General features: G+C 43.3%; 1 protein-coding gene across 1 annotated transcript in view; it reads right to left on the bottom strand.

The window, feature by feature from the left end:
• LOC138267219 (extracellular calcium-sensing receptor-like) overlaps positions 1–23,646 on the bottom strand; it is a 45,482-nt gene extending 21,836 nt beyond the window's left edge. The window contains exons 1-3 of the mRNA XM_069216075.1: positions 23,591–23,646; positions 19,289–19,580; positions 13,541–14,359 (exon numbers count right to left, since the gene is read on the bottom strand). Coding sequence (XP_069072176.1) covers positions 13,541–14,359; positions 19,289–19,580; positions 23,591–23,646 — 1,167 coding nt within the window. The remainder of the gene's footprint in view (positions 1–13,540; positions 14,360–19,288; positions 19,581–23,590) is intronic.
• Between the last annotated feature and the right edge of the window lie 1,435 nt (positions 23,647–25,081).

Below are 25,081 nucleotides of genomic sequence, written 5' to 3' on the forward strand. Positions count from 1 at the left end.
ATCTTGTCAACCACCTCTTTACAAGAACATATAGTTAAATCATTAAGCTGATTTGTTTGCACCCTAGTAATCAGGGCATTTAATGTTTCCAGTTTATCATATTTTCCTGAGACAAAGACTACCATGGTGTTAAATAAGCCCACCTGGATGTCCATTTTATGTGCATGGTGGTTGAGGCCCTTAACTGTCACTTGCATTGAATTCAGAACTGCTGCCCAAATTTCATGTGAGGCAGTCGTGTTCTGAAAACCCCCATTATATACTTCCATCCTCGCCATTGGACTGGGACACCGTTCCGGGGAAGGGGGTTACACTGCCACCTTCTCTTATATGCGAACAGCTGGGGCTTCCCATACAAGTACTGTTATTGACCTCCTGCAAATCTGGCTTCTCTGCTTCACTAGCCACAACACCGGGAAGAAGCATAATGTAAAATGGGGGCTCTTTGGGGATCAGATCTTTCACAGTGGGCCTGCTGTAAAGACATGTTTTTTTTTTCAGAATCACAATGTTTGACAACAAGGAACCTGAGGGGGCTCCGCTATGGCTCCATTGTTCTTATTACATATATGGTCAGGGGCCATTTGGTGGGGATAGACTGGAAACAAGTGCAAGATTATCCACCGCCTCCATGGCCGGCTATTACTTCCCCCAACAGAGGCCTTTCTTTCTTCCCTACTTAGTGACTGGAAAAGATCAGCTATCTTGGATTTTTTGAGCTGAACAATCAGTCCTTTAATTCATTCAGGGTTTAGACCAGCTTCCACAGTGTTTTCACTCTACAAGCACTCTGCTATGTCTGTGCCTCTCACACACGTCACTATTGCCTGGGTGGGGAATATTTCTGTAGCCTCCCTGGCCCATTTTTCAATACTTCTTCTTCTGCTGCTGTTTCCCACTTTCTTTTCTTAGGGACTGGAACTTTACCTCTCAATCTGTCAAGCCTCATTCTACATGTGTTATATGAATGGTTTGCGAAGCGTAACTGAAGTGCTTGTTGAATAGGAAGGGGTCTACAGATGCTGACGGCCTTGAGGGGTCATGAGGATGCTAAGGCTACTCAAGATGTAGGCTAGAATGTTCTCTGAGAATCCCATCAACTATTACTTTGCAGCTGTGTTGTTATGATTTGGGAGGGGGAGCTCACCCGGTTGCAAGCCACACCTGGACCTAACCCGGCCGCTTCCGCAACACAGGCCTCAACCAAGTCTCAGTGGCAACTGCCATCACTATTCCCTCATCTCGCCACTATTTGGTTGTCGGCTTTGCCACCCTTCTCCTTACTCCTTATTTAGTAGCTCTAATTAGAGGCTTTATTGTTGTAACATAGGTGGTGGAAATGCAGGAGTAGCACAGTACAGTGAGTGGGGTGGCAATGGTGCAATGGACACCCTGTGATGCATCCAAGACTAGATGGAGCTGGACAGAGCTGAACTGACACCCACGGGCCAGCATAACTGATGAAGTAGTTAAGGGTTGAGAGGGTCCTGGCAGAGCAAAGGCAGGGATGGGAGGAAGGGGAGGGATATCACACAACCCCCCACACTCTAATTCCCTTACCTTCTTCCCCCTTAACTTTTCCTCAAATGCCAGTTGCCTGACAATAAGATCGCACCACCAGCAGTACCTCCAAACTCCTCCAAAGTTCTGAACCTTCCTTTCCATGCCTCCACTTTTCAGTGCACCTTCCAGTGCTCTCTTAGTGTCATTAGCTGACGGTCTTTTCCGGTCTCTCCTTCTGTGTCTCTGCTGCTTGTGCGGGCTAGCTGCAACCACGAGCTGCAAGCCACTGACTGGCAAGCGCAGACCACCTGCTGGGCTCAATCTAGGCAAGTCTTGCAGTGCGGCTCAATGCAGCTCGGCCTGGCTCGGTTTGGTGGCATCCTCCCAGCGACGCAGCGGCTTCCACTTCCCCCAAAGCTCCTCCTCCAAAATCCAAGGCAAGCCAAGACATTTGTCAAGTGAATCAGTGTCTCAAGGTGTCAAAGGAGTCAAATCAATGTGATTTCAGGCTGGCTAAAGTCCGTTGTCTGTGATCCTGCAGAAGCCTCAAAAAATGTCAAGACTACGCAGGCTTACTGGGCTACTGGTTGACTGGGGTGTGAGCCCTGGTCAAGCACCAACCACAATCTTCCACAATCTTCGTCAGGATAAGGCACAAGCAAACCCCAAATGAACCTGTGCTCAGCCCACGGATGGCTCAGCATGAAGCAGTCAGGCTTAACTTAGAGGCAATATGTAAAGTAATTTGTGTAACAATTCAAACAGTAAAACAGTGAAAACACCACACAAGAAGATCCAACATCAAGTCAGAAAAATAGGGTAAAATGTAATAAATAAAACAAGACTAAAATGACAAACATCCAATTAGTAGAACAGAAGCTATTCAATTTCAAATTTTAAGTAAAGATAGTGCGAAAAGGCACAATGCATCAACTGTGGATATATTTTGTTGTGCTATTCCAGGGCAAAGTCACATTTCAGCCCCACCATGATGGAGCGTAGGGTGGATGCAGGGACCCAGTTAGGCTGACTGAATAGAATGTTAAATCCTAGTTTGAGGAGCGTTGTGTGGATCTGCATTGAAGGTGCGTCTGGCTGCCAAAGCGATGCGTCAGATCTGAAATGGGACAAGGGTGAGATGTGAGGGCGTGCATCACTATTGATGATACCGTTGATAGGGCTTGCGATGTGACGTCTGGCATCAAGAATGCGGTGTGAAGTCGGTATGATGTGTTGGTTCCAAAGAGCAGCAAGTCTGCGATGCAGAGTGCGGCGTCATTGTCGAGGCTGCCATTGACGAGCGATGTGAGGGCTTGTGCCAAGGATGCACCATGCAGTCACGGAAATGTGGAGGCTCTGAAGAGCTATGATGCAATGTGGGTCTTTGCAACAGGTCCAAACTATGCAGCTGTGGTGATGTATAGGTTCTACTTGGGTTTGTGCCATGTAGCAGAGGAGATGCGTCAGCTCCGCTGAATGCACAGAGGCTGGCAGACAACATTAAGCCCACTGTCAAGGGTCCAGGGCTCGGGTGGCACCACTTGGCAGGATAGACTCACAGATGGCAGAGTCCAGGTGCAGATGCAAGGTTATTGGAAGCCTGTTTTGTCCCCGAGGCTTCAGATAAGGAGGCCAGCCAACTAGCCCTTGGAGTCACTCAGGGTTCAAGAGATGCAGGTCCAGTCCTCCTCACCTAGGCAAGAGGGCAGTAGGCAGCAGGTCGGCACAACCAGGCAGCAGTTCCTTCAGAGCAGCAGTCCAGCAGAGTGGCAGTCCTTGCAGTAGCACAGCATTCTTTTTTCCTGGTAGTGTATCCACAGGTCCAGACGTGTAATGAAGAGTTGGGGTCTGAGGTCCATTATTTATACCTAGTTGTGCCTTTCAAGTGGGTGCAATCTTCGAGAGGTGTCTCCTTGAAGTTCCTATGAATCTTGCTTTCTCTGCCCTGGCTTCGGATTAACTACAGGGTGGAGGCAGGACATAGCCTAATCACATATAAGTAGGTCTGTGCCCAGCTCCTTCCTCCCATCCTGCCTGTGATAACCCATACAGGCAGACCCAAGTTTCCTATTTTATATGGCTATCTAGAAGGGATACTCAGCTGTCAGCTACAGCAAGTCATGTTACCAGAGACATGTATAGGCTACACATAAATGAGGCAAGAAAATGCCAACCTTATAAAAGTGTCATTTTTAGAATGGTAATTTAAAATCCAACTTCACCATGAGTTAGGATTTTAAGTTGTGAATCCACTGACACCAAATATAAACTGGTTAACTCTTGCAATGTAGAAATTACTCTTTTAAAATGTAGTAAGGCGAACCCAGGGTAATCCTATGGTGGAGATAGTCCTTGCAGTACTGAGAAATGAATGTAAGAGTTTTCACTGGTAGGACGTGTAAAAGTACATGTCTTGCTTTTTAAATACACTGCTTTTTGGACTGTCTAGAGCCTACCCTGGGGGTGTCTGATATGTATAAAAAGGAAGGTTTGGGCCTGGCAAAAGGTTTGCTGTGCAAACTTGAAATGGCAGTTTAAAACTTCAGACACAGGCCCTGCAATGGCAGGCAATAACAGGCCTGAGACTTGTTTAAAGGGCTATAAGTGTGTGACACAATCAGTACTGCAGACCCGCAAGTAGCATTTAATTTGCCAGTCTTGATATGCACAGTACCACTTCACTAGGGAATTAAAAGTAAATGAAGTAGGCTATAAGCCAATGTTACCATATTTAGAGGAGAGAGCAGAAGAGCCCCACTGCCAGCAAAAATAAGGTCATTTAAAATGGAGGCAGAAGACAAATAGTTTGGGGGAAGACCACTCTAAGGCTGACTGGTCTAACAGCTATGGATGTCTATTCATGACGACACTGCAGCTTGGAAGGGTGAGGGAGATAATGTACTTCTGATAAAAGACAGTTTAGAAATTGTGAAAAGTAAGCAAGATTTTGATCACACTAGGTTTCCTGCCCAAAACCCAGGTATGGTTCCCACGGGGCAAGAGTGCAGCACACAGTCTATCCCTACTTAAGACTGAAGAATGGCGGCAGCAGAATGGTCCCATCCTTGGATGGAAAGAGAACCAGCTCATACTCTGTCTCGATACCATGCACTGAGAGACTGAGCATACACATGTGGAATACGAGGAGGTCAAAGACCGAAATTATTACCATCCTGTATTGGCCATTAAATTATCAGGTTAACCACAGTAGGTCCCGCCATAAAATTCTACAGGACCATTCTCATACTGGTTTAGGACTGCCTCACTGAAGAGTGTTACTTTTCTCATCAGCATTCTAAAGATACTGGGCCTGATCTAGATATTGGCAGATGGGTTACTCTGTCACAACAGTGACGGATATCCCGTCTGCCGTAATCTTGATCCCATAGGACATAATCGGATTTAGTTTTCAGCGGATGGGATATCTGTCATTGTAGACACGGAGTAACCCATCCACCAATATCTAAAGGCCCAGAGTTGCTGCTTAATTGCATGACACCTTCTTGTAGCAGCCCCTAAATAAATATGGGACACTTAAATTATGTAATTGCTTATATTGCAATGAGCACTGCTGTATGAGTTTCTCCAAGCACAGCTAAAGATATTTCTATAATTTGTTTTTCTCATATTCTTTTTTTTGTGAGTTTGGAGACTGTATTGCACATGCTTTATTCATCCATGTATTCATTAATGGCTTAGCAGAAGGCACTTTCAAACCAGGGTAGAACATAGAGGGACACTTGCTGTAGAGTGAATGGAATGCAGAGAAGCTGAGAAATGTTGTGGGACTTTTGAACGCACTGCACGTATGCTTCAATGCTTTAGTAGGGGCCTCCATGGCACTACATTGGAGGTGTAGCCAGCCTGGAAAAGTAATATGCTGGAAACTTTAGTCTTGTTGCTGAGTGTACTTCACTTTGTACACAGGAGCCGAGAACTATACAGTCTACAGCCCTCATGCATGGATGAATGCAGCTGCAGGCATTTCCCATATATTGCTATAAGGCCATAATGCCACATTGCCACCCCAAGGGAAAGTCAATGAGGAAGAAAGAGTTAACTTTAATGCACATTTTGTCAGTGAGTATTTTATCAGATTTTGTTTGGTGTTCCTTGGGTGGATGGGTGTGGGTTCGTTTGTGTACTGCCAAGACTAGTATAGCTCTGACTATTAGTTAGTGTGCAGAACTGAACAAAGGGCATTCTGCCTGAAGCAAACCAGACTGTTCATGCCCCTTCTAAAGTTTCTCTGAACTAAGGAGAAGGGGAAGTAGTGTAAAACAAATGTTTTCCTATATTTGAGGTCTGGCATCAGTACACATCATTTTGATGTTTGTATATTATATATTCCATAAACGTTCTTCCTCCTCAGCAAGTTTCAGGGTGATCCATCAAGTGTGTGCTGAGAAAAATGGGGGTCCCAAAGTGCAAAAAAAATCCCTATGCATTTTCCATAGACTTCTTAAGGTGGGGAATTACACCAAATTTGGCAGGAAGCTAGATTTTGGTCCATAGATTGTGTTTTGTTTGATGTGGTGTAAATTAGTTCACTAGTTTTTGAGAAATTAAGGGTAAAAAATAATTCTATATTTTGCCAGCTGGGCTCGCAAGGATCTTGTGAGCCTCCAGCAAGAGAGCAAAATAAAAAATGGAGAGCGGTGATTGGTTGAGCAGCCTATTTTCTTTGTGAGCCTCTTGTGGGAGAGTACCATAAGAGAGAATCCTAGGCTTGGTTGGCTGCTGGAATGTTTGTAATGAAATGATGGCAATTAGTGTTTACTGTGAAAAATTGTAGGTGCTGTGGAAATGATGTAAGAAAGCTATATAAAGGAGCAGCAAAAGACATACTGCCCCCCTATATTTAGAGAGGAAGTGCCTAAGGGATAACTACTGTGAAGATTGTAAATGTATATAATTAAAGGGGTAAATGACTTCTCAATACACTGTACCAGTAAGAATGTCTATTGTGGTCCTTGATTTTGAGGGGAAGTGTTTAAGAGATAAGTACTGTGATGAGTAGAAGGTTAATTATTTTATAAACAAATGTTACGATCTTGCAAGGCTCTTGTGGGATTGTGAAAAGTAAGCAGCAATAGGTGATCACTGAGTACACACTGCCATGCGCACTTGTCATTGTAAGAAGACCTTTTACTGGAAATGGTGTTTATCACAGCCTATCACTCTTTCCTTGGCTTGGAAAGAGTTGTGAGTAGAGTTAAGGCTCTTCCCACACCCTACTACGCACACCCATAATTACAGAGAAAGGTGTTAGCACGGAGGACAGTCCCTGGACAGAGAATACTTTGCATACCTGTCACCCAAGAGAGAGGTCTCAGCAGAGAGGCCAGTCTCTCTCCACACAGCCTACTTACTACACCGAACCCTCATCTGAGAGAGAGGTCTGAAAGGAGAGACCAGACCATACACACACCTTAATATGCACACCCATCATCTGAGAGAGCGGCCTAACAGAAAAGGGCATCCCCTCTCCACCCACTGCTACACACACCCATCACCTGAGAGAGAGATGTCTAAAAGAAGAGCACAGTCCATGTACACACCCTACTATGCACACCATTTATCTGAGAGAGACTTCTTAAAGGAGGGGCTAAATCATGAACACACCCTAATGTGCACACCCATCATCTGAGAGAAGGGTTTCCGTGGAGAGACCAGTCTCCCTCAACACATCCTACTATGCACACCTATCATCTGAGAGACTGGTCTGACAAGAGAGGCCAGTCCATGCACACAACCTACTATGTACAGCCATCATATGAGAGAGACATCTGAAAGGAGAGGTGAGTCCATCCACACACCCTACAAAACACAGTATATCTCCTGAAGCAAACAATATTGAAGCCCCTGTACAGTTGGCTAGCTCTGCAGCACAAGCCAGCTCTGCCTGTGCAAGTCTTTGCAGATGCATACCCCTCAAGTGTCTCCACATCCCTGTCGCACTCATGCTACATTGTTTATTTCTGCTTCCCCAGCTGAACTCTTTGCTGCAAAGTTTACATGTAGCATACTTCTTACAAACTTTCTTGCCAGCTGGCCTCATTCCAAAGAATATCCACACTACATATTCCTTAGGTGGCTGAGATGGCTAAGCTGGTGCAGATGCCCCTGGCTGTTCATCTAAATCTGATGAAAACATCTTTCTGTTGAAAAGGAATCAGGGTAGAAGAGCAAGCCAAATATGTCTTTGCTCACCAAAGTCCAAAAGTGAAATAAAGCAATAAGGTTAAAAACTTCTTCTTCTAAATAAAGGCATCCACATGAACCAATCAGAATCCTTCTTTAGGATGTGATTCCACTCCTGGACCTCTTGTGAGTGTCTTGCAGGCATTTTGTGGGACCATAAAAACAATACTCTCTTTATATTTTCTGTAGAACAGTACACAGTTCATTACTCTACCTTAAACAACATGTGTAATGTTCTTTTTTGTTCAAAATTATAGTAAAAATCTGTAATTAATGTAATTCTAAATGTACGATCTTGCTGGTAGTTTGTGGAAGCCAAAAAGGAAGTACAGCCATCACTTTTAAAAAGAAAACAAAAATCCAACTATGTTTTATTTCCTACTGTATTAAAAATTAGCATAAAATACTAACTTCATTTACTTTAAAAAAAACTAGAAATGTACTAAAAAACAAAGGTTGGAGTAACATTCTATTTAGGTCTAATACAAATATCTGTTGTCATTAAAAAAAACTTTTTTAAATTTACAGAAAAAAAGAAATAGTAAAGTAACGCTATAGTGAATTTGTCACCTACAATGTTAACGTTTTGAAATCAATACACCACAGAAATTCAGGAGTCAAAGTTAGCAGTACTAACTACAACTTCCCCCCCACCATGCCCTGCTTATGATCTCACTTATTATATCACTCATGCTCTATGACATCACATATGAAATCATTGATGACATATCAAATGGCATCAATGATGGCATCACTGAAGACATCATCCTATATTCACTTTCACAGACATTGCTCCATAAATTAGGATGACTTCAGAGGCCAGGCCTTAAGTACAAAATATCTCAGGAGAAAATCACCCATTACTGCTGCCACAACAGATACAACTCCTTTGAATTTTAAAAAAAGAATTATATGAAACACTAAGCGTACAGCATACACTTTACATATAGCATAGATCAAATTAACATTCGAGCACAAATATGCAAGAAACATACATTGACTGCAGAGTTCAATCAATATAATAAGTCTATGGAAAATGCAAGGGGATTTAGCACTTTGCGAACTTCCTTTTTTCTCAGCCCCTGCTTGAAGGATCACCCCAATAAAACTCCAAAAATATATTTGCAAAACAAAAAAAACTCTTCTTACGGAAATTCTGCCTTGACTATAACTACAGGTGGTGACTGCCAATGTGTAATAAATATATTGTATACTTACTTATATAATTGTAATTCATTAGTCTGTTTTCACTTTTTTCTTCACTGTGAGTGACAGCTGTCTACACTTTCACAAGAAGCACATCTACATAAAAATAGTTCCCTTTAGTATAAAGGACAACTGTGGCACTGCATGATTTTTGGGACTAAACTTGTTTTGCTGTTAGCTAATGATTTTATATATATATGGGCATGGTACCACTTCCAAATACTTCTGTTTTACAAAACCCCTGACAAAACAAGCATTAACAAAGCTAAAAGGCTTGCACTGAATGCCTATTGGCTTTGCAAATGCTAATTTGTTTTAATGAAGGCATCCACTATAGAATTCACATGAATTTAAGATCAATTTTTTTGAGACATTTGAATAGTCTCTAATTTTTCCTCAGAGATATTTGTATACCAACAGTCATTTAGAAACCCATTTTCTTATTCTTGCAATCTGTCCTTTATATACTAAAATGGATTTTGTAAAACATACAATTTCACACTCAGCAGAAAAGAAGCCCCCATGTACACACTTCTTATGCAGCTCAACTCAGTTACTTTATAAAACTTGTCTTTAGTTTCAGGTCTTCTGTGCTCATCACTAGCAAGCATATTTTTCCTATAGGAAAAAGGGCTTCTATATAGGAAAGTGTATTTCGTTTTTATTATACACGTGTATCACCTCGTGGTACTTTAGGAGTCAATACCTTGGATCTTCCAGACAGGCCCAACATGTTTTGGATTCTTCTTAATAGGGGATCCTGCAGCCTATCCCTGTTTCACCACTTTGCTGTTCCGAAGAAAAACATGCATGCATGCAAGCACCAATTATATTACTAGGGAAAAAACATTTGATAAATAGAGCTGTGACTAGTGTTTTTTCTCTGCATATTTAGGCAACAATTAGTGAGATGAATGGAACTCACAATTTTCCACCAGAACACACTGTATATCTATAGAACTGTCAGTGTATCTGCACATAATGTAACAGGACACAGTACATCTAAATGGCTGCTGCAAACTCTTTCATGGCCAGGTCATTTTGTCACATTAGGATCCCTGTTGGGAGCAGAACAAACATGTTTTCTTCTCTTTTTTGGATAGCTTTAGTTAAAGAAGCTGGCTGCTCCTATTCAGCATTGTGTATTTAGTCCCTCCTGCACACCTCTACCACTGCCATCACCCGTCAGTCTTATGCTCAGAATATGGCTCATGACTACAAACTCATTGAGCTCACTCACAAGAAAAATGCGTCCAAGAATGTTGCGGCACGAAAACAAATGACGCATTGCAAATGTTAATTTCTAAGAGAGCCACAGAAAGAGAAACGTGCCTAGAAAATAGATCTGCAGTGCAGGACTACTCTGCGGGCTACCTTAAACTATGCTGTGTGTTTGTTAAAGAGGGGTAGTCTCGAGGAGGTGGTTGGGTTGATACACACTCCAAATAAATGCATTTTTGGCTTTGTAGTTGGGTCTGGGGCCCTGAGTTGGGTCTGCTATGTTTGAGGTGGTCTTTCTCCTTCTCTTCATTCCACTAAGAGATTTCAACTTCTTTATTTTTTGGAACGGATGTATACTATAGTGACATTGTTGCTTAAAAAGTAGTAAATCTGCACCCACAGACATAATGCTTGAATGGGTAGATGTTTACTAGTTTTTGGAACTCACAGACATTGGTTATTGCAGGCTTGGAAAGCTGCACAGATATCGAGGTTACAGGCATACTAATGGCAATTAAAGACCCAAAAGGTGATGGGATGAATGCTTGCATATTGTCGAACCACTGGCAATCGCTCAAAATAGCATGTCAAGCCTTTGTTTCTTTCCCACTACGACAGTCTAGACAGAGGCCCACCTAATGCATATCAGTACTGCCCCTAATGGGAACAGTCCATCCCAAACCTTGGTTATCTCATCCATTCATTCTGATCCCCTCTGCTTTTTTAGTTGGAAATGTGAGATTCACAACCAGAGTCTCACTTATCAAGCTAGCCCCTGTTGCATGTCTGAGCAGAATGAACAGCCTAGCTGACATTTTTTATAAGTAGATCCAAATATTTAGAGGCCTCTTCTTTAATGTTTGAAAAGAACTCAGGAGCTGATTAGGAGTTCGTCGGACAGGAAGACCTGTCCACCAAACTTCAGACTGGGAGGTTGCCGCCACACTGGCTACCTCCCCGCCAGACCCATGAAAACATTCCCGCTCGGCTGACTGGAGGAAACCGAGGTTTCCGCCAGTCAGCCTAGTGGGAAAGTGGCAGCATCATTGTCTCGGGCTCATAATCGAGCCGCAGGCAATTCTGTCGCCTTCAGGGTGCTGGACAGGGGGACCCCTGCACTGCCCATGCCAAGTGCACGGGCAGTGCAGGGCCTCCCTGTGGCCCCCTGCACCTGTTCTCCGCCAGCCTTTTCATGGACCAGGTTGTAATCAGCCCATCGGGATCACTGATCCCGGCAGAGACGGCAGTACCCTGGTGCTCTGACTCTCACAGTCAAGGTCTTAATGTAGTGGTCGGACTGCCACAGCAGCGGCAGTCCTGAAAGCGAGGCAGGTGGTCTCAAGATCGCCAGCCTCATAATGAATGTTGAATGCATAAAAGTACTAGAAAATGTTGATGTGATGGTAACACAAGGCAAGCAAACAAGTTGCTACTTTTGGTACAGACAGTGGCGGGCGGTGATATTTAGAAGACAAGGGGTGCCAGAGCTAAGTGGGTGTTTTAACCCAGTGACAGGCACTCTGATAAATGCCTTTATTATTGAAGCCAAAGCTTTGAATCATGGCTCATGAACAATGTTTTATTTAAAACGGCCATGATTGAGAGCTCGGAAGTTGAGGCTGAAGGCACTGCATGTTTCTCACAGTGGCTGTTAGCTCTCCACAAACAAACAAACATCTATGACAGGGACATTTACTCACCCACTTGACATACTAAGATGAAACCTGTGACCCGCTGGGCACAGCTAGCTGGCTGTAACAGGGGCATTAACCTGGCAAGCTTTCTTAATGAGACTGAAACCCATGACTCTTGATCTCACAAAGACATTGGCAAGTCAGTGTTCTACCTTTTCCTATATTGTAAGACGTGAGGAGAGGGGAAGGGATTGGGGGCTAATGGGACAGCTCTCTGCAGCAGGCGCCATGACCCACTGATATGACTAATCAGAAATACATTCCCCCAGCATCCTGTGCCTTAGCTGAAGCTCACCCTGGCCTCCCTCACTGCTTCCTTTCCTGCTAGGTTTATTGCTGCAAAACCCATCATCAGCGCAGTCCTGTTATAATTCCAGTATATGAGAGAGAGGCACACAGTATTGACTTCAGTTGACTGCTTAATTTAAAAAGAAGCCCTGTTTGTGATGTGCATTGCTCGGTTCTCCAAAAGACAAAGGGCCTGATTACGACCTTGGCAGATAGGATACTCCGTTACAAACGTGACGGATATCCCGCCCGCCATTTTACAACTTCCATAAGATATAACGGAACTCGTAATATGGCTTTCCGTTACGTTTGTGAAGGAGCATCCCATCCGCCAAGGTCGTAATCAGGCCCAAAGTGCTTAAACTTTAAGTTTAATGCCTTCAACCCTAAATCATTAGTGCATATTTTTCTGTGGCCCTGTGGGTGAATAATGTCACTTCGTTAATGTCCCTGCGAAGAAGGATGGGCCTTGCCTCCACTATCAGCACAGAAGGTACCTACTAGAGCTCTTGGCATACATTCTACCCAGATAACAAGCACATGCCCTCCTCGTTGTGCCCATGGATCATGCCGAAATAAAACTTTCAAGAGTTTCAATGTGCACTTTGTTTATTTGCTTTGTATGGGTTTTACAAGTAATAATATCACACTATAATCGCGGTTCTCACCAGTATCGGTTGTCTCAGCACCTTTCTACGAGTCTGGAGGTTGGCGGGCAACCAGGCTTCTTAAAGCACCAGGAATTCTAATTTTCATCTATCTACTCTTCCATGTCCTGGAGTCACCCTTTCTTCTCAGAAATCATTCAGTAAGCTCTCCTCATCATCTGCTTAATGTGTATCAAAAAAGTAAATAGTTAAAAAATATTTACTTACCTGCTTCCTCGGTGTTCTCTTCTTCAGTCCCAGCTCGAGTCTCAGAGCCTCAGCCAAATCCACTCTACCACTCCAGATGCTTTTCTCATGCTGCAGATAATGTTAGCTGCACAAGAATAGTGCTAGGATTGGTTGAAGCAGGCTTGTTTGATGCTCGTTTTGGCACTGGGGACCTGTGGCATCTCTCCACCCAGTTGTCTCAGACAGCTTGGGTGGAGAGGTTTAAAGTGCGCAAGTCAGGCTGGTGGTCACAAGACAAGTCACTTTAAACAGGAGTGGGCACCACTTCTGCAAATCAGCAGCAATGGCCCTGCCCCGCCTGACTCTTGGCTCGGGCTGACAGCAGCAGTATAAAGAAGGAGTCTGATGCTCCTCCTCTCAAATGGAGGCACCACTGCTGGGTACGGACTTACTTTAGTTTGTTTAATAACCACACTCATTGGCTTGAATAACATTGCAACTCTTGAAATCGGATCATGGAGTTCCATGTAAAATTATGTACTACGATCTAATAGCCTTTCTTGACTTTGACAAGGTACAAGTTCTTACTTGCCAAGGTTTGAAATCCACTAGGTCTGCACAGGTCCCATCAATGAAAGGGCCTTTACCCTGTTCACAGGAAATCAGATTTTGTAAAGCATTGGCGAAGGCATATACGGCCATGTAAGTATTGAAGGTGATTCTCAGGTTAGTGGCATCATAATAATTTGGCAGGCTGTTTATCTTCTCAGTTCCTGTGCATGGTTTAATGGTCAGTTTCAAATGAGTCTGCTGATCTGGCCATGCACAGCCAAAAGCTTCCTTCCAGAATTCTCGAGTGAAAATGTCCTCTGGATACTTTGAAGGGTTGACACTGCTGAGATACTCTTCAAATCCTGGCATTTCTCCACTGTGGATGGCAAACCCAAGTGTGCCAGCCAGGATGCCTGAGTACTTCTTTACAGACAGAAGGGTAGATGTTGACCAGGCCTCACTGGCAATCAAAACCTTCCCAGTCACATTTTGCCTCACCATCTCATCCAGAATGGGTGCAAAGTCTACATCAAGGCAAAATACCACTATGGCATTAGCGCTGGAGCCCTTAATCACCTGGGTGATGTGAAAGGCATTCCTATCACTTTTGCTCAAGATTATGTTCTCAGAAAAGGCAACACATGCACCAGCTCTCAGCAGTTCTTGCTTCACTATTTGGATTCCTTGTTGACCATAATCAGTGTCTTCAGCCAGGAGACCCACCCAAGTCCACCCAAAGTACATTACCAACCGGGCCAGTCCGTGAGATTGCACATCATCACTAGGGATGGTCCGGAAAAAAGAAGGGAACTGGTTCCGGTCACTTAAGAGTGGATTTGTTGAGAAATAGCTGATCTGTGAAAGAAAACAAATATTACATGTCAGGAAATGTCACATTATTCAAAACAAGGAAAAACTCTTGGAGTAGCTGGATACCAAACAGTCTGATCATTAAGTTGCAAATCCTAGTTCTTTATTCTTTCAATGCTTTCCACATTATATTCTCTGAATTCCCACTAATGTCCGCAAGTGACTGGATCAACATCCGTCAAATGTCTTTGTCACTTCTCATTGTGGACTATACCAATCTAGTCTGACATGAAACTGGATATGGAGATATGCGGGACATTTCAATTGTCCTCTCCTATAACCAGATTATGGGAAACATCATGCCGTAAGTCCCTGCAAGAGAAGTCTGTCCCTGTGATAAATCTCTTGATCATTACCCCAACACTAGTCGTTGCAATTTAACAATAAATGGAAAATTGGGAATACTGCATTCCCAATATTGTATGTATGTATGTATATGAAATTTCTATAGGACAAACCTAACCAAAGGGTAGTCTCTCCCACTGGACATTTCATTGTGTAAAACCTGGTGACATCTCTTGGTGGGAAAGCAGCTGAACATGGGACATTACCATGGGGATGTGTAGGAATTGATATTGAGATCTGTGGTGGTTCCCTCTGGGGAAAACTTGAAATATTCTGGTTTTCCTGCATCATCTGGGATATGGGTAATTTCAAAAGTGGGAATAGTGCATCAGTATTCCTGAGAATGTGAGCAACAGTTAAAACTATAGCCAAAGAACCACTGAGCGCATGCCAATGCTAGAACAATGATTATACCTAATCAAAGGTGATTATCCATGGCGAGAATGGCATATGACCGTGATCTACATAGCGCATTGAGCAACCTGGCAACTGGGAAAGGTCAGAAAATGGGGCTAACTTATGAAGACTGAAAAATCGATGGAGCACTAAGGTGCATTCCTACTGATGGCCTGGTGTAAACACCCTTGACCACTCGGAGCCGTGCAAAGATGACAGTGCTTGGGGTATGATCATATGTCCTGAACCCTGATTCATAACCAGGGTACAGTATTCTGGACTCCTTCCAGATATCTCAGTAGAGAAGCCAACATTCTGAAAACCAGACTGCAAGAGCGGCCTACAGGAAATTATGGTATATCCGTGCTTGTGAAGATACAGCGAAGAAAGGCAAACAGGGAAGGACACTAGTCAACGAGTGCACATGAAAAAGTACATTGTGACAGGACTTGCTTCAGGAATCAGAAAGGTTGGCTATGGATTAGGGGAGTATATTTGCTCTCTACCACCCTGTTAGGCCAAGTGCAAGTCCATGTCAGACGAAAGCTATTTGTAAAGAAAAGATGAAACTTTACTCACTGTTCTCTTCAGAGGTAGAAATGAACGAAAATCATGTAGAAATGTGACTATCTAACAAAAGGTGACTTGAAAGGGTGCTGGGAAATGGAGGAGTTGTTTGAAATTGATTAAAATACAATGTAGATTCCACACAGGTCAACAGAGTCAGAATTAAAAGTGTTAACATCAATCACCATTTCAGTCTTGCGTTTGCTCGACTTAGAGCTCATAGCGTTGTAAATTACTGACTGGACTTTTATTGCCACACAGACTGAAAATAACAAGAGGAAGAGAGCGAGCTGGCCCTGGAAAAGCCCCCCTCTGATGTTGGTTTATGTTTACAGAGGGAGCTGGTGGGGAGGAGAGACTGAACACACACCCACAGTGCAAGGCAAACAGGCCAATACTGTAAGAAAACGTCCCCTTCAGAAGATAGACAGGACAAAGCGTAATTACACAGTACTTTGTGCTGCTCCCAAAGTGAAAAAAGGCAGGACAAAGAGGCAGAACTGACCACTAGCAAGCAAGGATTTTTGAAGGACACTGCAACTAACAAATCAAAACGCTGGAACTCACTCTATTGTATACTTTAATATACAGCAGGCCGAACACTAACGCTCAACCTAAAAACGACTACAAATACCCTCAGCAAAACACACTGCTGGGTCCAGGAGTGGGTTGTGTTGAATTGCATCATTAAGGTCATGAAGGTCAAGTGAGATAAAACTATTACGAGAGACTAGTCGCCTTATTAAGGTCTTAGGTCAGCATCACAGTGGCTATTTACATAAACTTTGAAATACTTTGACTACCTATTTGTTTGATTATTCTATGTGGCAATGCCCCAAACTTTAGGCATACTGATATTACAGAGTCCATTGCTCTTTTTGTACTTTGTTCAATTAACCAGTGTATTTGTTTGCAGTTTCCGTTAACAGGAGAAATTATCTCACTTCTGTGTCTATCCACGTATGTACTAAGGCAAACAAGAGGTGAGCTGGGTTTTTGTAGGGATGGAAAACTTCAGGCTACAGAGCCTCATTTATATTTTGGTTGAAAGTATACCCACCACTAGAGTGGCAGAGGCCCTGCCATGAAATCCCTGCCCCCCAAAGTTGGAGCTTTCTGCCTCCTGGGGACATTTTAGCTGTTTCTTGTTTGCAACCATATGCCTTTCATTTGAACATGATATATGTTGAATATGAACAGGAAAAGATTTGGTGGCTCCTTATGAATAGATCAGGGCTTCCAAAGCGTAAGCAGTGAGGTGTTTATTGCATTGTGGCTGATGAGCCACCAGTTTAGGGAATGATTCACAAAGGTAAACTTACAAATTTGTGTTCTTCTTTTAGGTATTCACAAACTATGTCTGCGCTTTTGCGACTCTGCACTCCCTACAGTTATGTGCGTGGTGTTCTCCTCACCTGGAGATTCCGATCCCGGAATCAGGGTGGAGAACTCTACAAACAACAGTATAGAGCGCTGAAACTCAAAGGCCCTCATTTCAACCCTGGCGGTTGGTGACCGCCAGGGAAAATGTGACGGTAGTACCACCAACAGGCTGGCGGTACTACACCGTGAATTTTGACCATGGCGAAAGCGCCACGTCATACCGCTGGGACTGGAGGAATACCGCCATGGTGGTCCCAGCGGTCGTAAGGCTGGCGGTAAGGGGACTCGGGGGGCCCCCAGGAACAGCCCCATCGCGCAATCCACTGCCCGAATTACAGGCAGTGGATTGCACGATGGGTGCTGCTGCACCCGCCGCACGGCCACATTGCCGCCGGCTCCATTAGGAGCCGGCAGCAATGTTACAGCCCAGCGGGGATGTCCAAATGCGGCTGGCGTGTTCCTGGCCGCATAGGCGGCTGACTGGCGGCCCAATATTGGCGGTCGGCCTGTATGAGGGCCAAAGTACGCCGGGGGGCACATGCGGCCCTTCTGACCTTTAGGGGCAGCCCCCTGGTCAACAGCAGCACTAGGCTGCTCTTCACTCGACTCAGCACTCACAATAAAAAGATGTTAAAGAAACAGGCAAGATTTTATTTAAAGGCTATTTGAAGTTAAAGAAAGGAAGTAACTAGGAATTCGGGTACCGTAAACACATCTTGCAGCAAAAGTGTTAAAATATGACATCCTCCTCAAAATTCTAAATTGGTACTTAATTAACACGCAGAACCTTTTTTACCTTAGTACAATTGATTATATCAGTGCATTGAGAATATTGTATTAATTTAAGAGTGATAGCCTTTAAACATGAATTTAGAAACATTATCTCTTCCTCCTACCCTGAAGACAATGCCAGTAGTGAACTAAAGAGGAAAGTCAGTTGTTATGTGTTTTGGGTGACCTGCATTCCTTTATATGTGAATAACATTATAGTTTATTAAATCACACACAGGAGGAGGTTTTGTACAGCTCAAATCCTGAAACCATGTATTTTGAGGTCCTCATATGTTATAATGAAGGAAAATGAGGGGAAGTGAAATAAAACAGTTGCCTAGGATCACACAATTTGGTAAAGTGGGGAAGCCGGGATTAATCCCAAGTTTTCTGGTTTCGCATTGTTCAAATCAGCACTACATGTATATGCATCGCTACACCCACCTTACCGCTAATCCCCCCACCCAACCTCCACCCCGTGGCATCGATACGGCCCTCGGGGACAACACAGACCACATTTTATGACTCCTCGGCAAATGTTTGCGACTACCCATGGTATAGAGAGTATGGAGTCATAAAATGCCACACATAGTATGTGAATACCTAAAAGAAGTGTAAGTTTACCATCGTGAATCCGGCCTTAAGGTTTTCGACTGGTGGAGGAAGTTGAGACTTTGCCTTTAGAAACCTGACTGTTCTCCATCTGTACATGTGATCATGGAATGTGTAGCAAAACGGGACCCCCGCCCCTCCCCCAGCTGAAAGTGGAACTCCTGCCTCTGACGCATCCTAGATTACCCCCATGGGACCCGAGTTAGAGTTGGGTGGTAACTGTGCCTGGTTGTTTGCGACCTGTCTGCTATTCAGTGATGCAGCCCGTTTACTACTAGGGCACACTGCAATCTGGAATGGTTCACAAAACCCTTTTGTGATTTGGAAAGACTTTTCTGAAATACAAAAGCAGTTTACTACATTGTAAAAATGTTGTGATTCCAGATCATGTGGTTTTCTGAATGGTAGGGCGTGTGACATCAAACAGGTCTGTACATCTTTGTACATCTGATTCTTTATTTTATAAGGGACGGGGAGAATGGTGATAAACCATGTGGCTGTTAAGCCCATTCAACAACATACTTTAGCTCTATAGCTCACTCTGTGACTTACACTCCATAAGTATTTTCATTACTCACACGAATCCATAACACAGCATCACTACTCATTAATCATTTATGCCCTCTGTAGAATCCTTTGTCCACCAACCCCTCACCACGTAGGCATCCTCACAGACCCATGGATACATCGAAAAGCGAAATGAACTTCAACTTCGAATCATGAGATTCTTCAGAAGTATGGGGTGATGCATCATATGACGTACAGGTGCAACCATGTCCTTAAAAAGAGATTAATCACATCATCCTGGACCTCTTTGTCACTGTGTATTCAGTTACTCACCAGTGGTATTCGGTACAGCCCCAACACGCGAGCCATGAGTATGGAGTTTGTGGATCCCGAGTCACCCACAACACCCACCATGGGTGGGTCTTCCTGGCACCTGTAATTTGCAATGGTCTCCTCTTGCCCTGTCAGCATCCAAAGCGTGCCTTGCAGCACCCTCTGCAGTGCCCTGCAGGAGTCATAAATCCAGAAGCCTAGGGTGATGTTGGGCATGAGGGAGGGGTCGTCGTTGATCTCCTTGATGGCAAAGGTGAAGCCCTGGAGCCACTGGTAATCCAGAAATCCAAACCTAGGCAATACAAAGACATACACTAGTCAGAGAAAAGGGCAGATGGGTCTTGTGCAAGATACCAAGATAATCCTTGAAAGTTTGGCTGAGTACTTGAGATGCCTCTGTTGAGACCCACACAGTTTTGCAATTGCACTAGAATTCTGCTCAACAGCACACTCTGCCATAACTGTGCTGGGATCTATGCGCAGCAACATCTTTAGTTTGAGAATTGAGACTCATCTGGGCTCTGCCAATGTACCTCTATTCCTACCCAGAGTACCACCAGACCGAGATATCAGTGAGTCTTCCTAGGGACTTGAGTCTTGAAGGTGGCCCTTGTGCTGATATGGAATCAAAGGGAATTAACACGATCTGAAAGATGCCAGGGGGTTTATTGTACCATCAGAAATTACTTTGAGAGTCCCCTAAACTTTCAAACTTGTAATGGGATCCTCTGACATGGGCATTCTGAGCTACCTTGAACTAATCATTGAAATGCTTTAGTCTGGAGGGATAATGTAAATAATTTATTTTTACAGGAACATACTAGGACGTCGGTCTCAGTGTACAAAAGAGTCATCTTGGCACAGAGGCGCGGCCCCAGCCCTAGGAATGCCTGGAGTGAGAATGGCATATCACTATGAAATGTATGTTTGTAGGAAAACACAATCGTTATATGGTCACAAGTGCCAAGTGCAGGGTGTCACCAGTGCTGAAACAGAGAACACGTGATACACAGACTAAGGGTGGCCACTGGGTCTGCGCACAATGGTGTTTCACCAGTGTCACCATTAGTGACTAGAGCAAGCCTACTGACAGGACAGAAAGGACCACAACCAATAACGTTGAAGTACCTCTGTCAAACACATCACACCAGGCTTGGTTGTTAGAGTACTGTCATCCACTGCCCACTCGCATCATCTCCTGCTACTGTCTGATCACGAGCGGTGACCACTGGTGACAGGCCCCGTGTCCTCAGTGACTGTGTGGTTTACCACCGAGGGCCAGGGACAGCAACATTGATTACAAAGGTGCATGAACACACACCTAAACACCCATGCAACACATAATAATCACACAGGCCAACCACATGCACAATGGGCTTCAAGGTCAAAATGGAAGAGACATGTTTATACATACTTTCCGCTCGCCTTGCTCTTAGAGTTGTCCTGTGCAAAATTAGTCGCCAAATTTTGCGAAGCTGATAAACCACACAAGGGGCCATATGTACGAACACTTTTTCCCATAGACACAGAATGGGTAAAAAACGTTGCTACATCTGGCCCAAGATCACAAACCTGCAGATTTGGGAGCCCTCACAGAGAAATGCATTTGCAGACAAAATCATGCAAAAATGTGTTGAAGTAATTTCTAGTAGACCTTTGTCAGGAACTTCTCTTAAAACAGTTTTTTTTTTACAGTTGTTTTGCTTGCAAAAATCACTTTTGCTTGGTTTGTTTTCATCGATGTATATTTGTAAGCGTTTGTGCAGTTCGCAGAGCTAGAGAGATTTTCAAATGCTTCACAGCACGTGCACAGTCACACACTCTTCTAGTGTTCCCCCTGCTCACACTGCCTCAAGATCTCCTCATTGGATCTAAAAGGTATGCCATACTAACATGCCCAAGGTGCTGGAAAACAACAGTTTGTCTGCAAGATCTGGAGTAACACACTGAGATGTTTTGAATAAAGTTATTCTCACGTGTGGCAAGCAATGGCAGCAGGGCGCTCCTGGAAGGTGGTTTCAGGATACACCTTCTGCACATGGACAGGGAAGGTGGCACCGATCAGGAGATCCCCTGACCTTGAATATCCTGCTGCCTTAGGTGCATGAAGATGGCAGCCGCCCGGCGCGGTTAGCGCAGCGCAAACTGCGAGACAGCAGACAACAAGAAAGCAACGCAACAGCATCTGACTGACAAGGCTCCAGGCAGCAAGACTTCAGTGAGCCTGTCAAACTTTCAAATGGAGAAGACGACACTTTGGGAAGCTCAGAAACGACATCAGTTGCTTAGATAACATGAGTTGCAATAAGGTGCAAAGATCAAACAGTTTGCTTTCTTCAGCAACCTCAGGCAGAGCCCCTGAAAACCAAGACCAAGCTGCCTCCCCTTACAAGATAGTGAAACTACTACAGGGATCAGAATTTGATGTCAGTCACTGGTGCTTTGAGAGCCACTGCTTTATAGAGAGCCTGCCTGTATGCTGCAGGCCATGGGGAGATACAGATGTTAGACTAATTGTCCCTTTTGGGATGCACTTACTACAACCACAGTGGCTGGAGTAGCTCCAGAAGGGGATGTGCTTAGATGGGGGGGTGTTCATTCGTCTTCTATGTCAGCAGCTGCCCAGCGGTGCAGGCTGGGGATAGGGGGTGTAATTGATCAAATTAAACTGGCAGAATTGTGCTCCATGTCTGAATTACATTTGCTATATACCAAACAGGTATAGCATATACAAAAATAATCAGCAACAACTGTATGCAAGTGGTGGACAGATTTCACGAATCGAGAACAAAATTAAGCTGTGTATATCATGGCACAAATAAATCACCTTCCTCGTCCTCATCTGCTGACACAGAGTCACTATTTTTCATTTGCGCTCAGCGACATGCTAATTTATAAAATGCATCATGACGTACGCACATATTCACAAATATTTTATTTTTAGATTGACTATAATGAGTGATTTTTACATTCAAGGTTACACATGGCTAGAGTGTGTGTATCTTATGTTAGCCATGGTCACTGAAGACCACGATTTAAAAGCTTTATAATAAATGAAATGCTGCAGTTTTGCTTGCTGTGCATAATCTTTCTCTCATGTTAAAGTGTCTTGTGTGAAGCTCATCCTAAGCATCTTTTTCATGAACAGAATAGTAAATCTCAGCTCCTGGGCATAAGAGGAGCCGATGGAGAAGAAATCCTGCCTTGTGGTATATCTATGTAGGCCATGGAACTGAAACCTCCGATTGTATGAGTCATTAGAAGGGGGAAAGCACCAAGCACTTTGTTCATTTTTACTTTTGATTGGTTCCTTTTTGTGGGAACTGTGCAGAGCATCTAATTTTATGAATTTCATGTGTTAAGTGTGTACCATTGGCTTTAGTTTACTTGCTTCTGTCTAGCCTTGGAGGTAGACATTCTGCTCGCACTCTTGAGACCCTAGGCTTTTTTATGTCTGCTCATAGAGTTAATTTACAAGCAAGCACATTGTTGTCTGATTAGAACCTTCCTTTAGGTCTGCCTTGGAGGCTACATTTGCTGCTCATGAATGTTTCCTGACTTTACCAAAACTTTAGTTTAGCCCGAGGGAGTTTCCCTTCAGGTGAGCCAAATCTTTTGTCATTAGCCTACTCTATCTTTAAATGGCTTTGCATTTGCTGTTTGAACTGTCTGGGTATACTATTTTACACTGAAATCAGGTCATTACTGATTTATGACTAAACTGATCTGATTTTGTAACTTTACTAATTTGCTAATACAACCTTCACGGTTTGCAAATTCAGTGCTCTCTGTCGATAGTGCGGTGCAAAATGAGCTTGACTATCATTGATATCATTAATATGTTATTGAACTGTTGATGTTAAGCCTCGATTTCAGTCAAAGATCCAGCCTGAGTGCACAGCTGAAGTCTGAATATTTGCACTATACTCTGCAAGGTGCGAACTCTGTCATTTGCCCTCTGTCACAATGCTCGTTCTACTCCTCACAATTTGCAATTTGAGATGCTGCCTCAGTGATGACACTTGGAGTAAGGTACCTTCTCCCTCTTTTGTTCTTTACCACTATAACAAAAATAAAAACTATTACACGTGAAGTTACTCACAGTTCATCTTGTTTTTTATACCCTTGTGCTGTTCCACGATGCAAGCCTATTTTTCTTTTATTACTTTACTTTCTTTACTTTACCTATTCCATGGATCCTAAGAGGGAAAGAAGTGTCGCAGAATCCCACTTGACCATTTCCCTTGGGGTTTGCCTACTCCAGGAGGTGTAGCACTTTGGCTTAATCCCAGGTGTACTCACCTTAGTGAATCTGGAATTGTATCAGAAACCATGGGTGGATGCACGAGAACGTCCATGCTTCATCAATGAAACGCCTTGACGCAAACTAATGCAAGGCAGCGCTACACGCTGCCTTACATAACTTAGTACTTACAAAACCTTGCAGTGCCACGCCAAGTGGCTTTGCATGGCTGAGTGAATGACTACAAGGATTGCATCTGGGCTGGTCATAAAAGTGACTCAACCCTAACGCAAAACCAAAGTAATCTGGGCCAAAGTGTCTACAGAATTAACCTCAGTAATACATGATGCAATATGCTTATAAACAGGACCCAAACAAATATGAAATAACCAACAAGCAAAACATGCATAAATGTAAAGTACATGTGAAATAAAGATTGCTGCATATGCATGATATGTCAATGCTAATGAGTGAATCTTTATTTCACATGTACTTTACATTTATAGATTTATTTTTTTTTGCAAAAGAAGACAACCCACCAGGGCAGGATTCTCTCATTATCTATGCATGTTAAAGGACATAGTCCACTTGGGTTTAATTCCAGCACGCAATCAAGCTGTTACATACATAGAGGAGCCCTAATGCATAGGATATATCCACATCTACAGATATACAACTTCGAGCAAAATTTAAAATGACAGCATGATGAATTGATGTCTATCGTAAACAAATCTCTTAATATACTGCTCAAAAGCATTACAAATTCTAGTGCGCATGCTTATTGACTTATTGATGGAATAATGGGACATTTGAAAATGTTGACTTGTTGGAATAATGGGACATTGGAAAATGTTAGAGGCTGCTTTATCATGTTATATTAAGTTTCATTAATTTAGATTTATGTCTCAAAAATATCTGTTCATGTCACATTGAAGCTATTACCATATGAGGCAATGAAATGTTGAATGCACAATATGTTTTCTGTGTCAATCACGGTAAGGTATACGCACAAAAATAATTATTTACAAAATAGCGCCCGCTTACAGTGGTGGCTGGTGACATCTGAAAGTGGTGGGGCGTAAAAGCCTGTGATGAGACCCCGATGTCGAGTGAGCGGGACTGTCATAAGTGGGGTTTGGGGGAGATTCTCCTTCGAGAAAAGTTTATAAGAAAGAGTGTGCAAATTGTGCCTTTTCAAGCAGATTTGAGATAGCAAGAAGTTTAATAAAGCAATTGTGAAGGTGTTGTTATTACATCAATAATGAGATGTCATACGATAATGACATAGATAGCTGCTTATTCAGTATTGGTTGAAGGAGTGAGGATAAGGACAGAATCATGGAAAAACGCAAGTTTTCACCAGAAGAATCGCTGCTATTCTACGGAAAATGCATGTTTCTACTACATCATGGCAATGTTGAGTATGAAGAAAAGAGAATTACAGCTTTATTAGTGAGGATTGTATATTACCACCCTTTTCCCAATAAAACCCATTGTGTTTATAGCACTTAGAAACACCTGAAAACAAAAGAAATGATGAGCATAAAACA

The sequence above is a fragment of the Pleurodeles waltl genome, chromosome 12 (genome assembly GCF_031143425.1).
Source record: "Pleurodeles waltl isolate 20211129_DDA chromosome 12, aPleWal1.hap1.20221129, whole genome shotgun sequence".
In the NCBI taxonomy this organism is placed as follows: Eukaryota; Metazoa; Chordata; class Amphibia; order Caudata; family Salamandridae; genus Pleurodeles; species Pleurodeles waltl.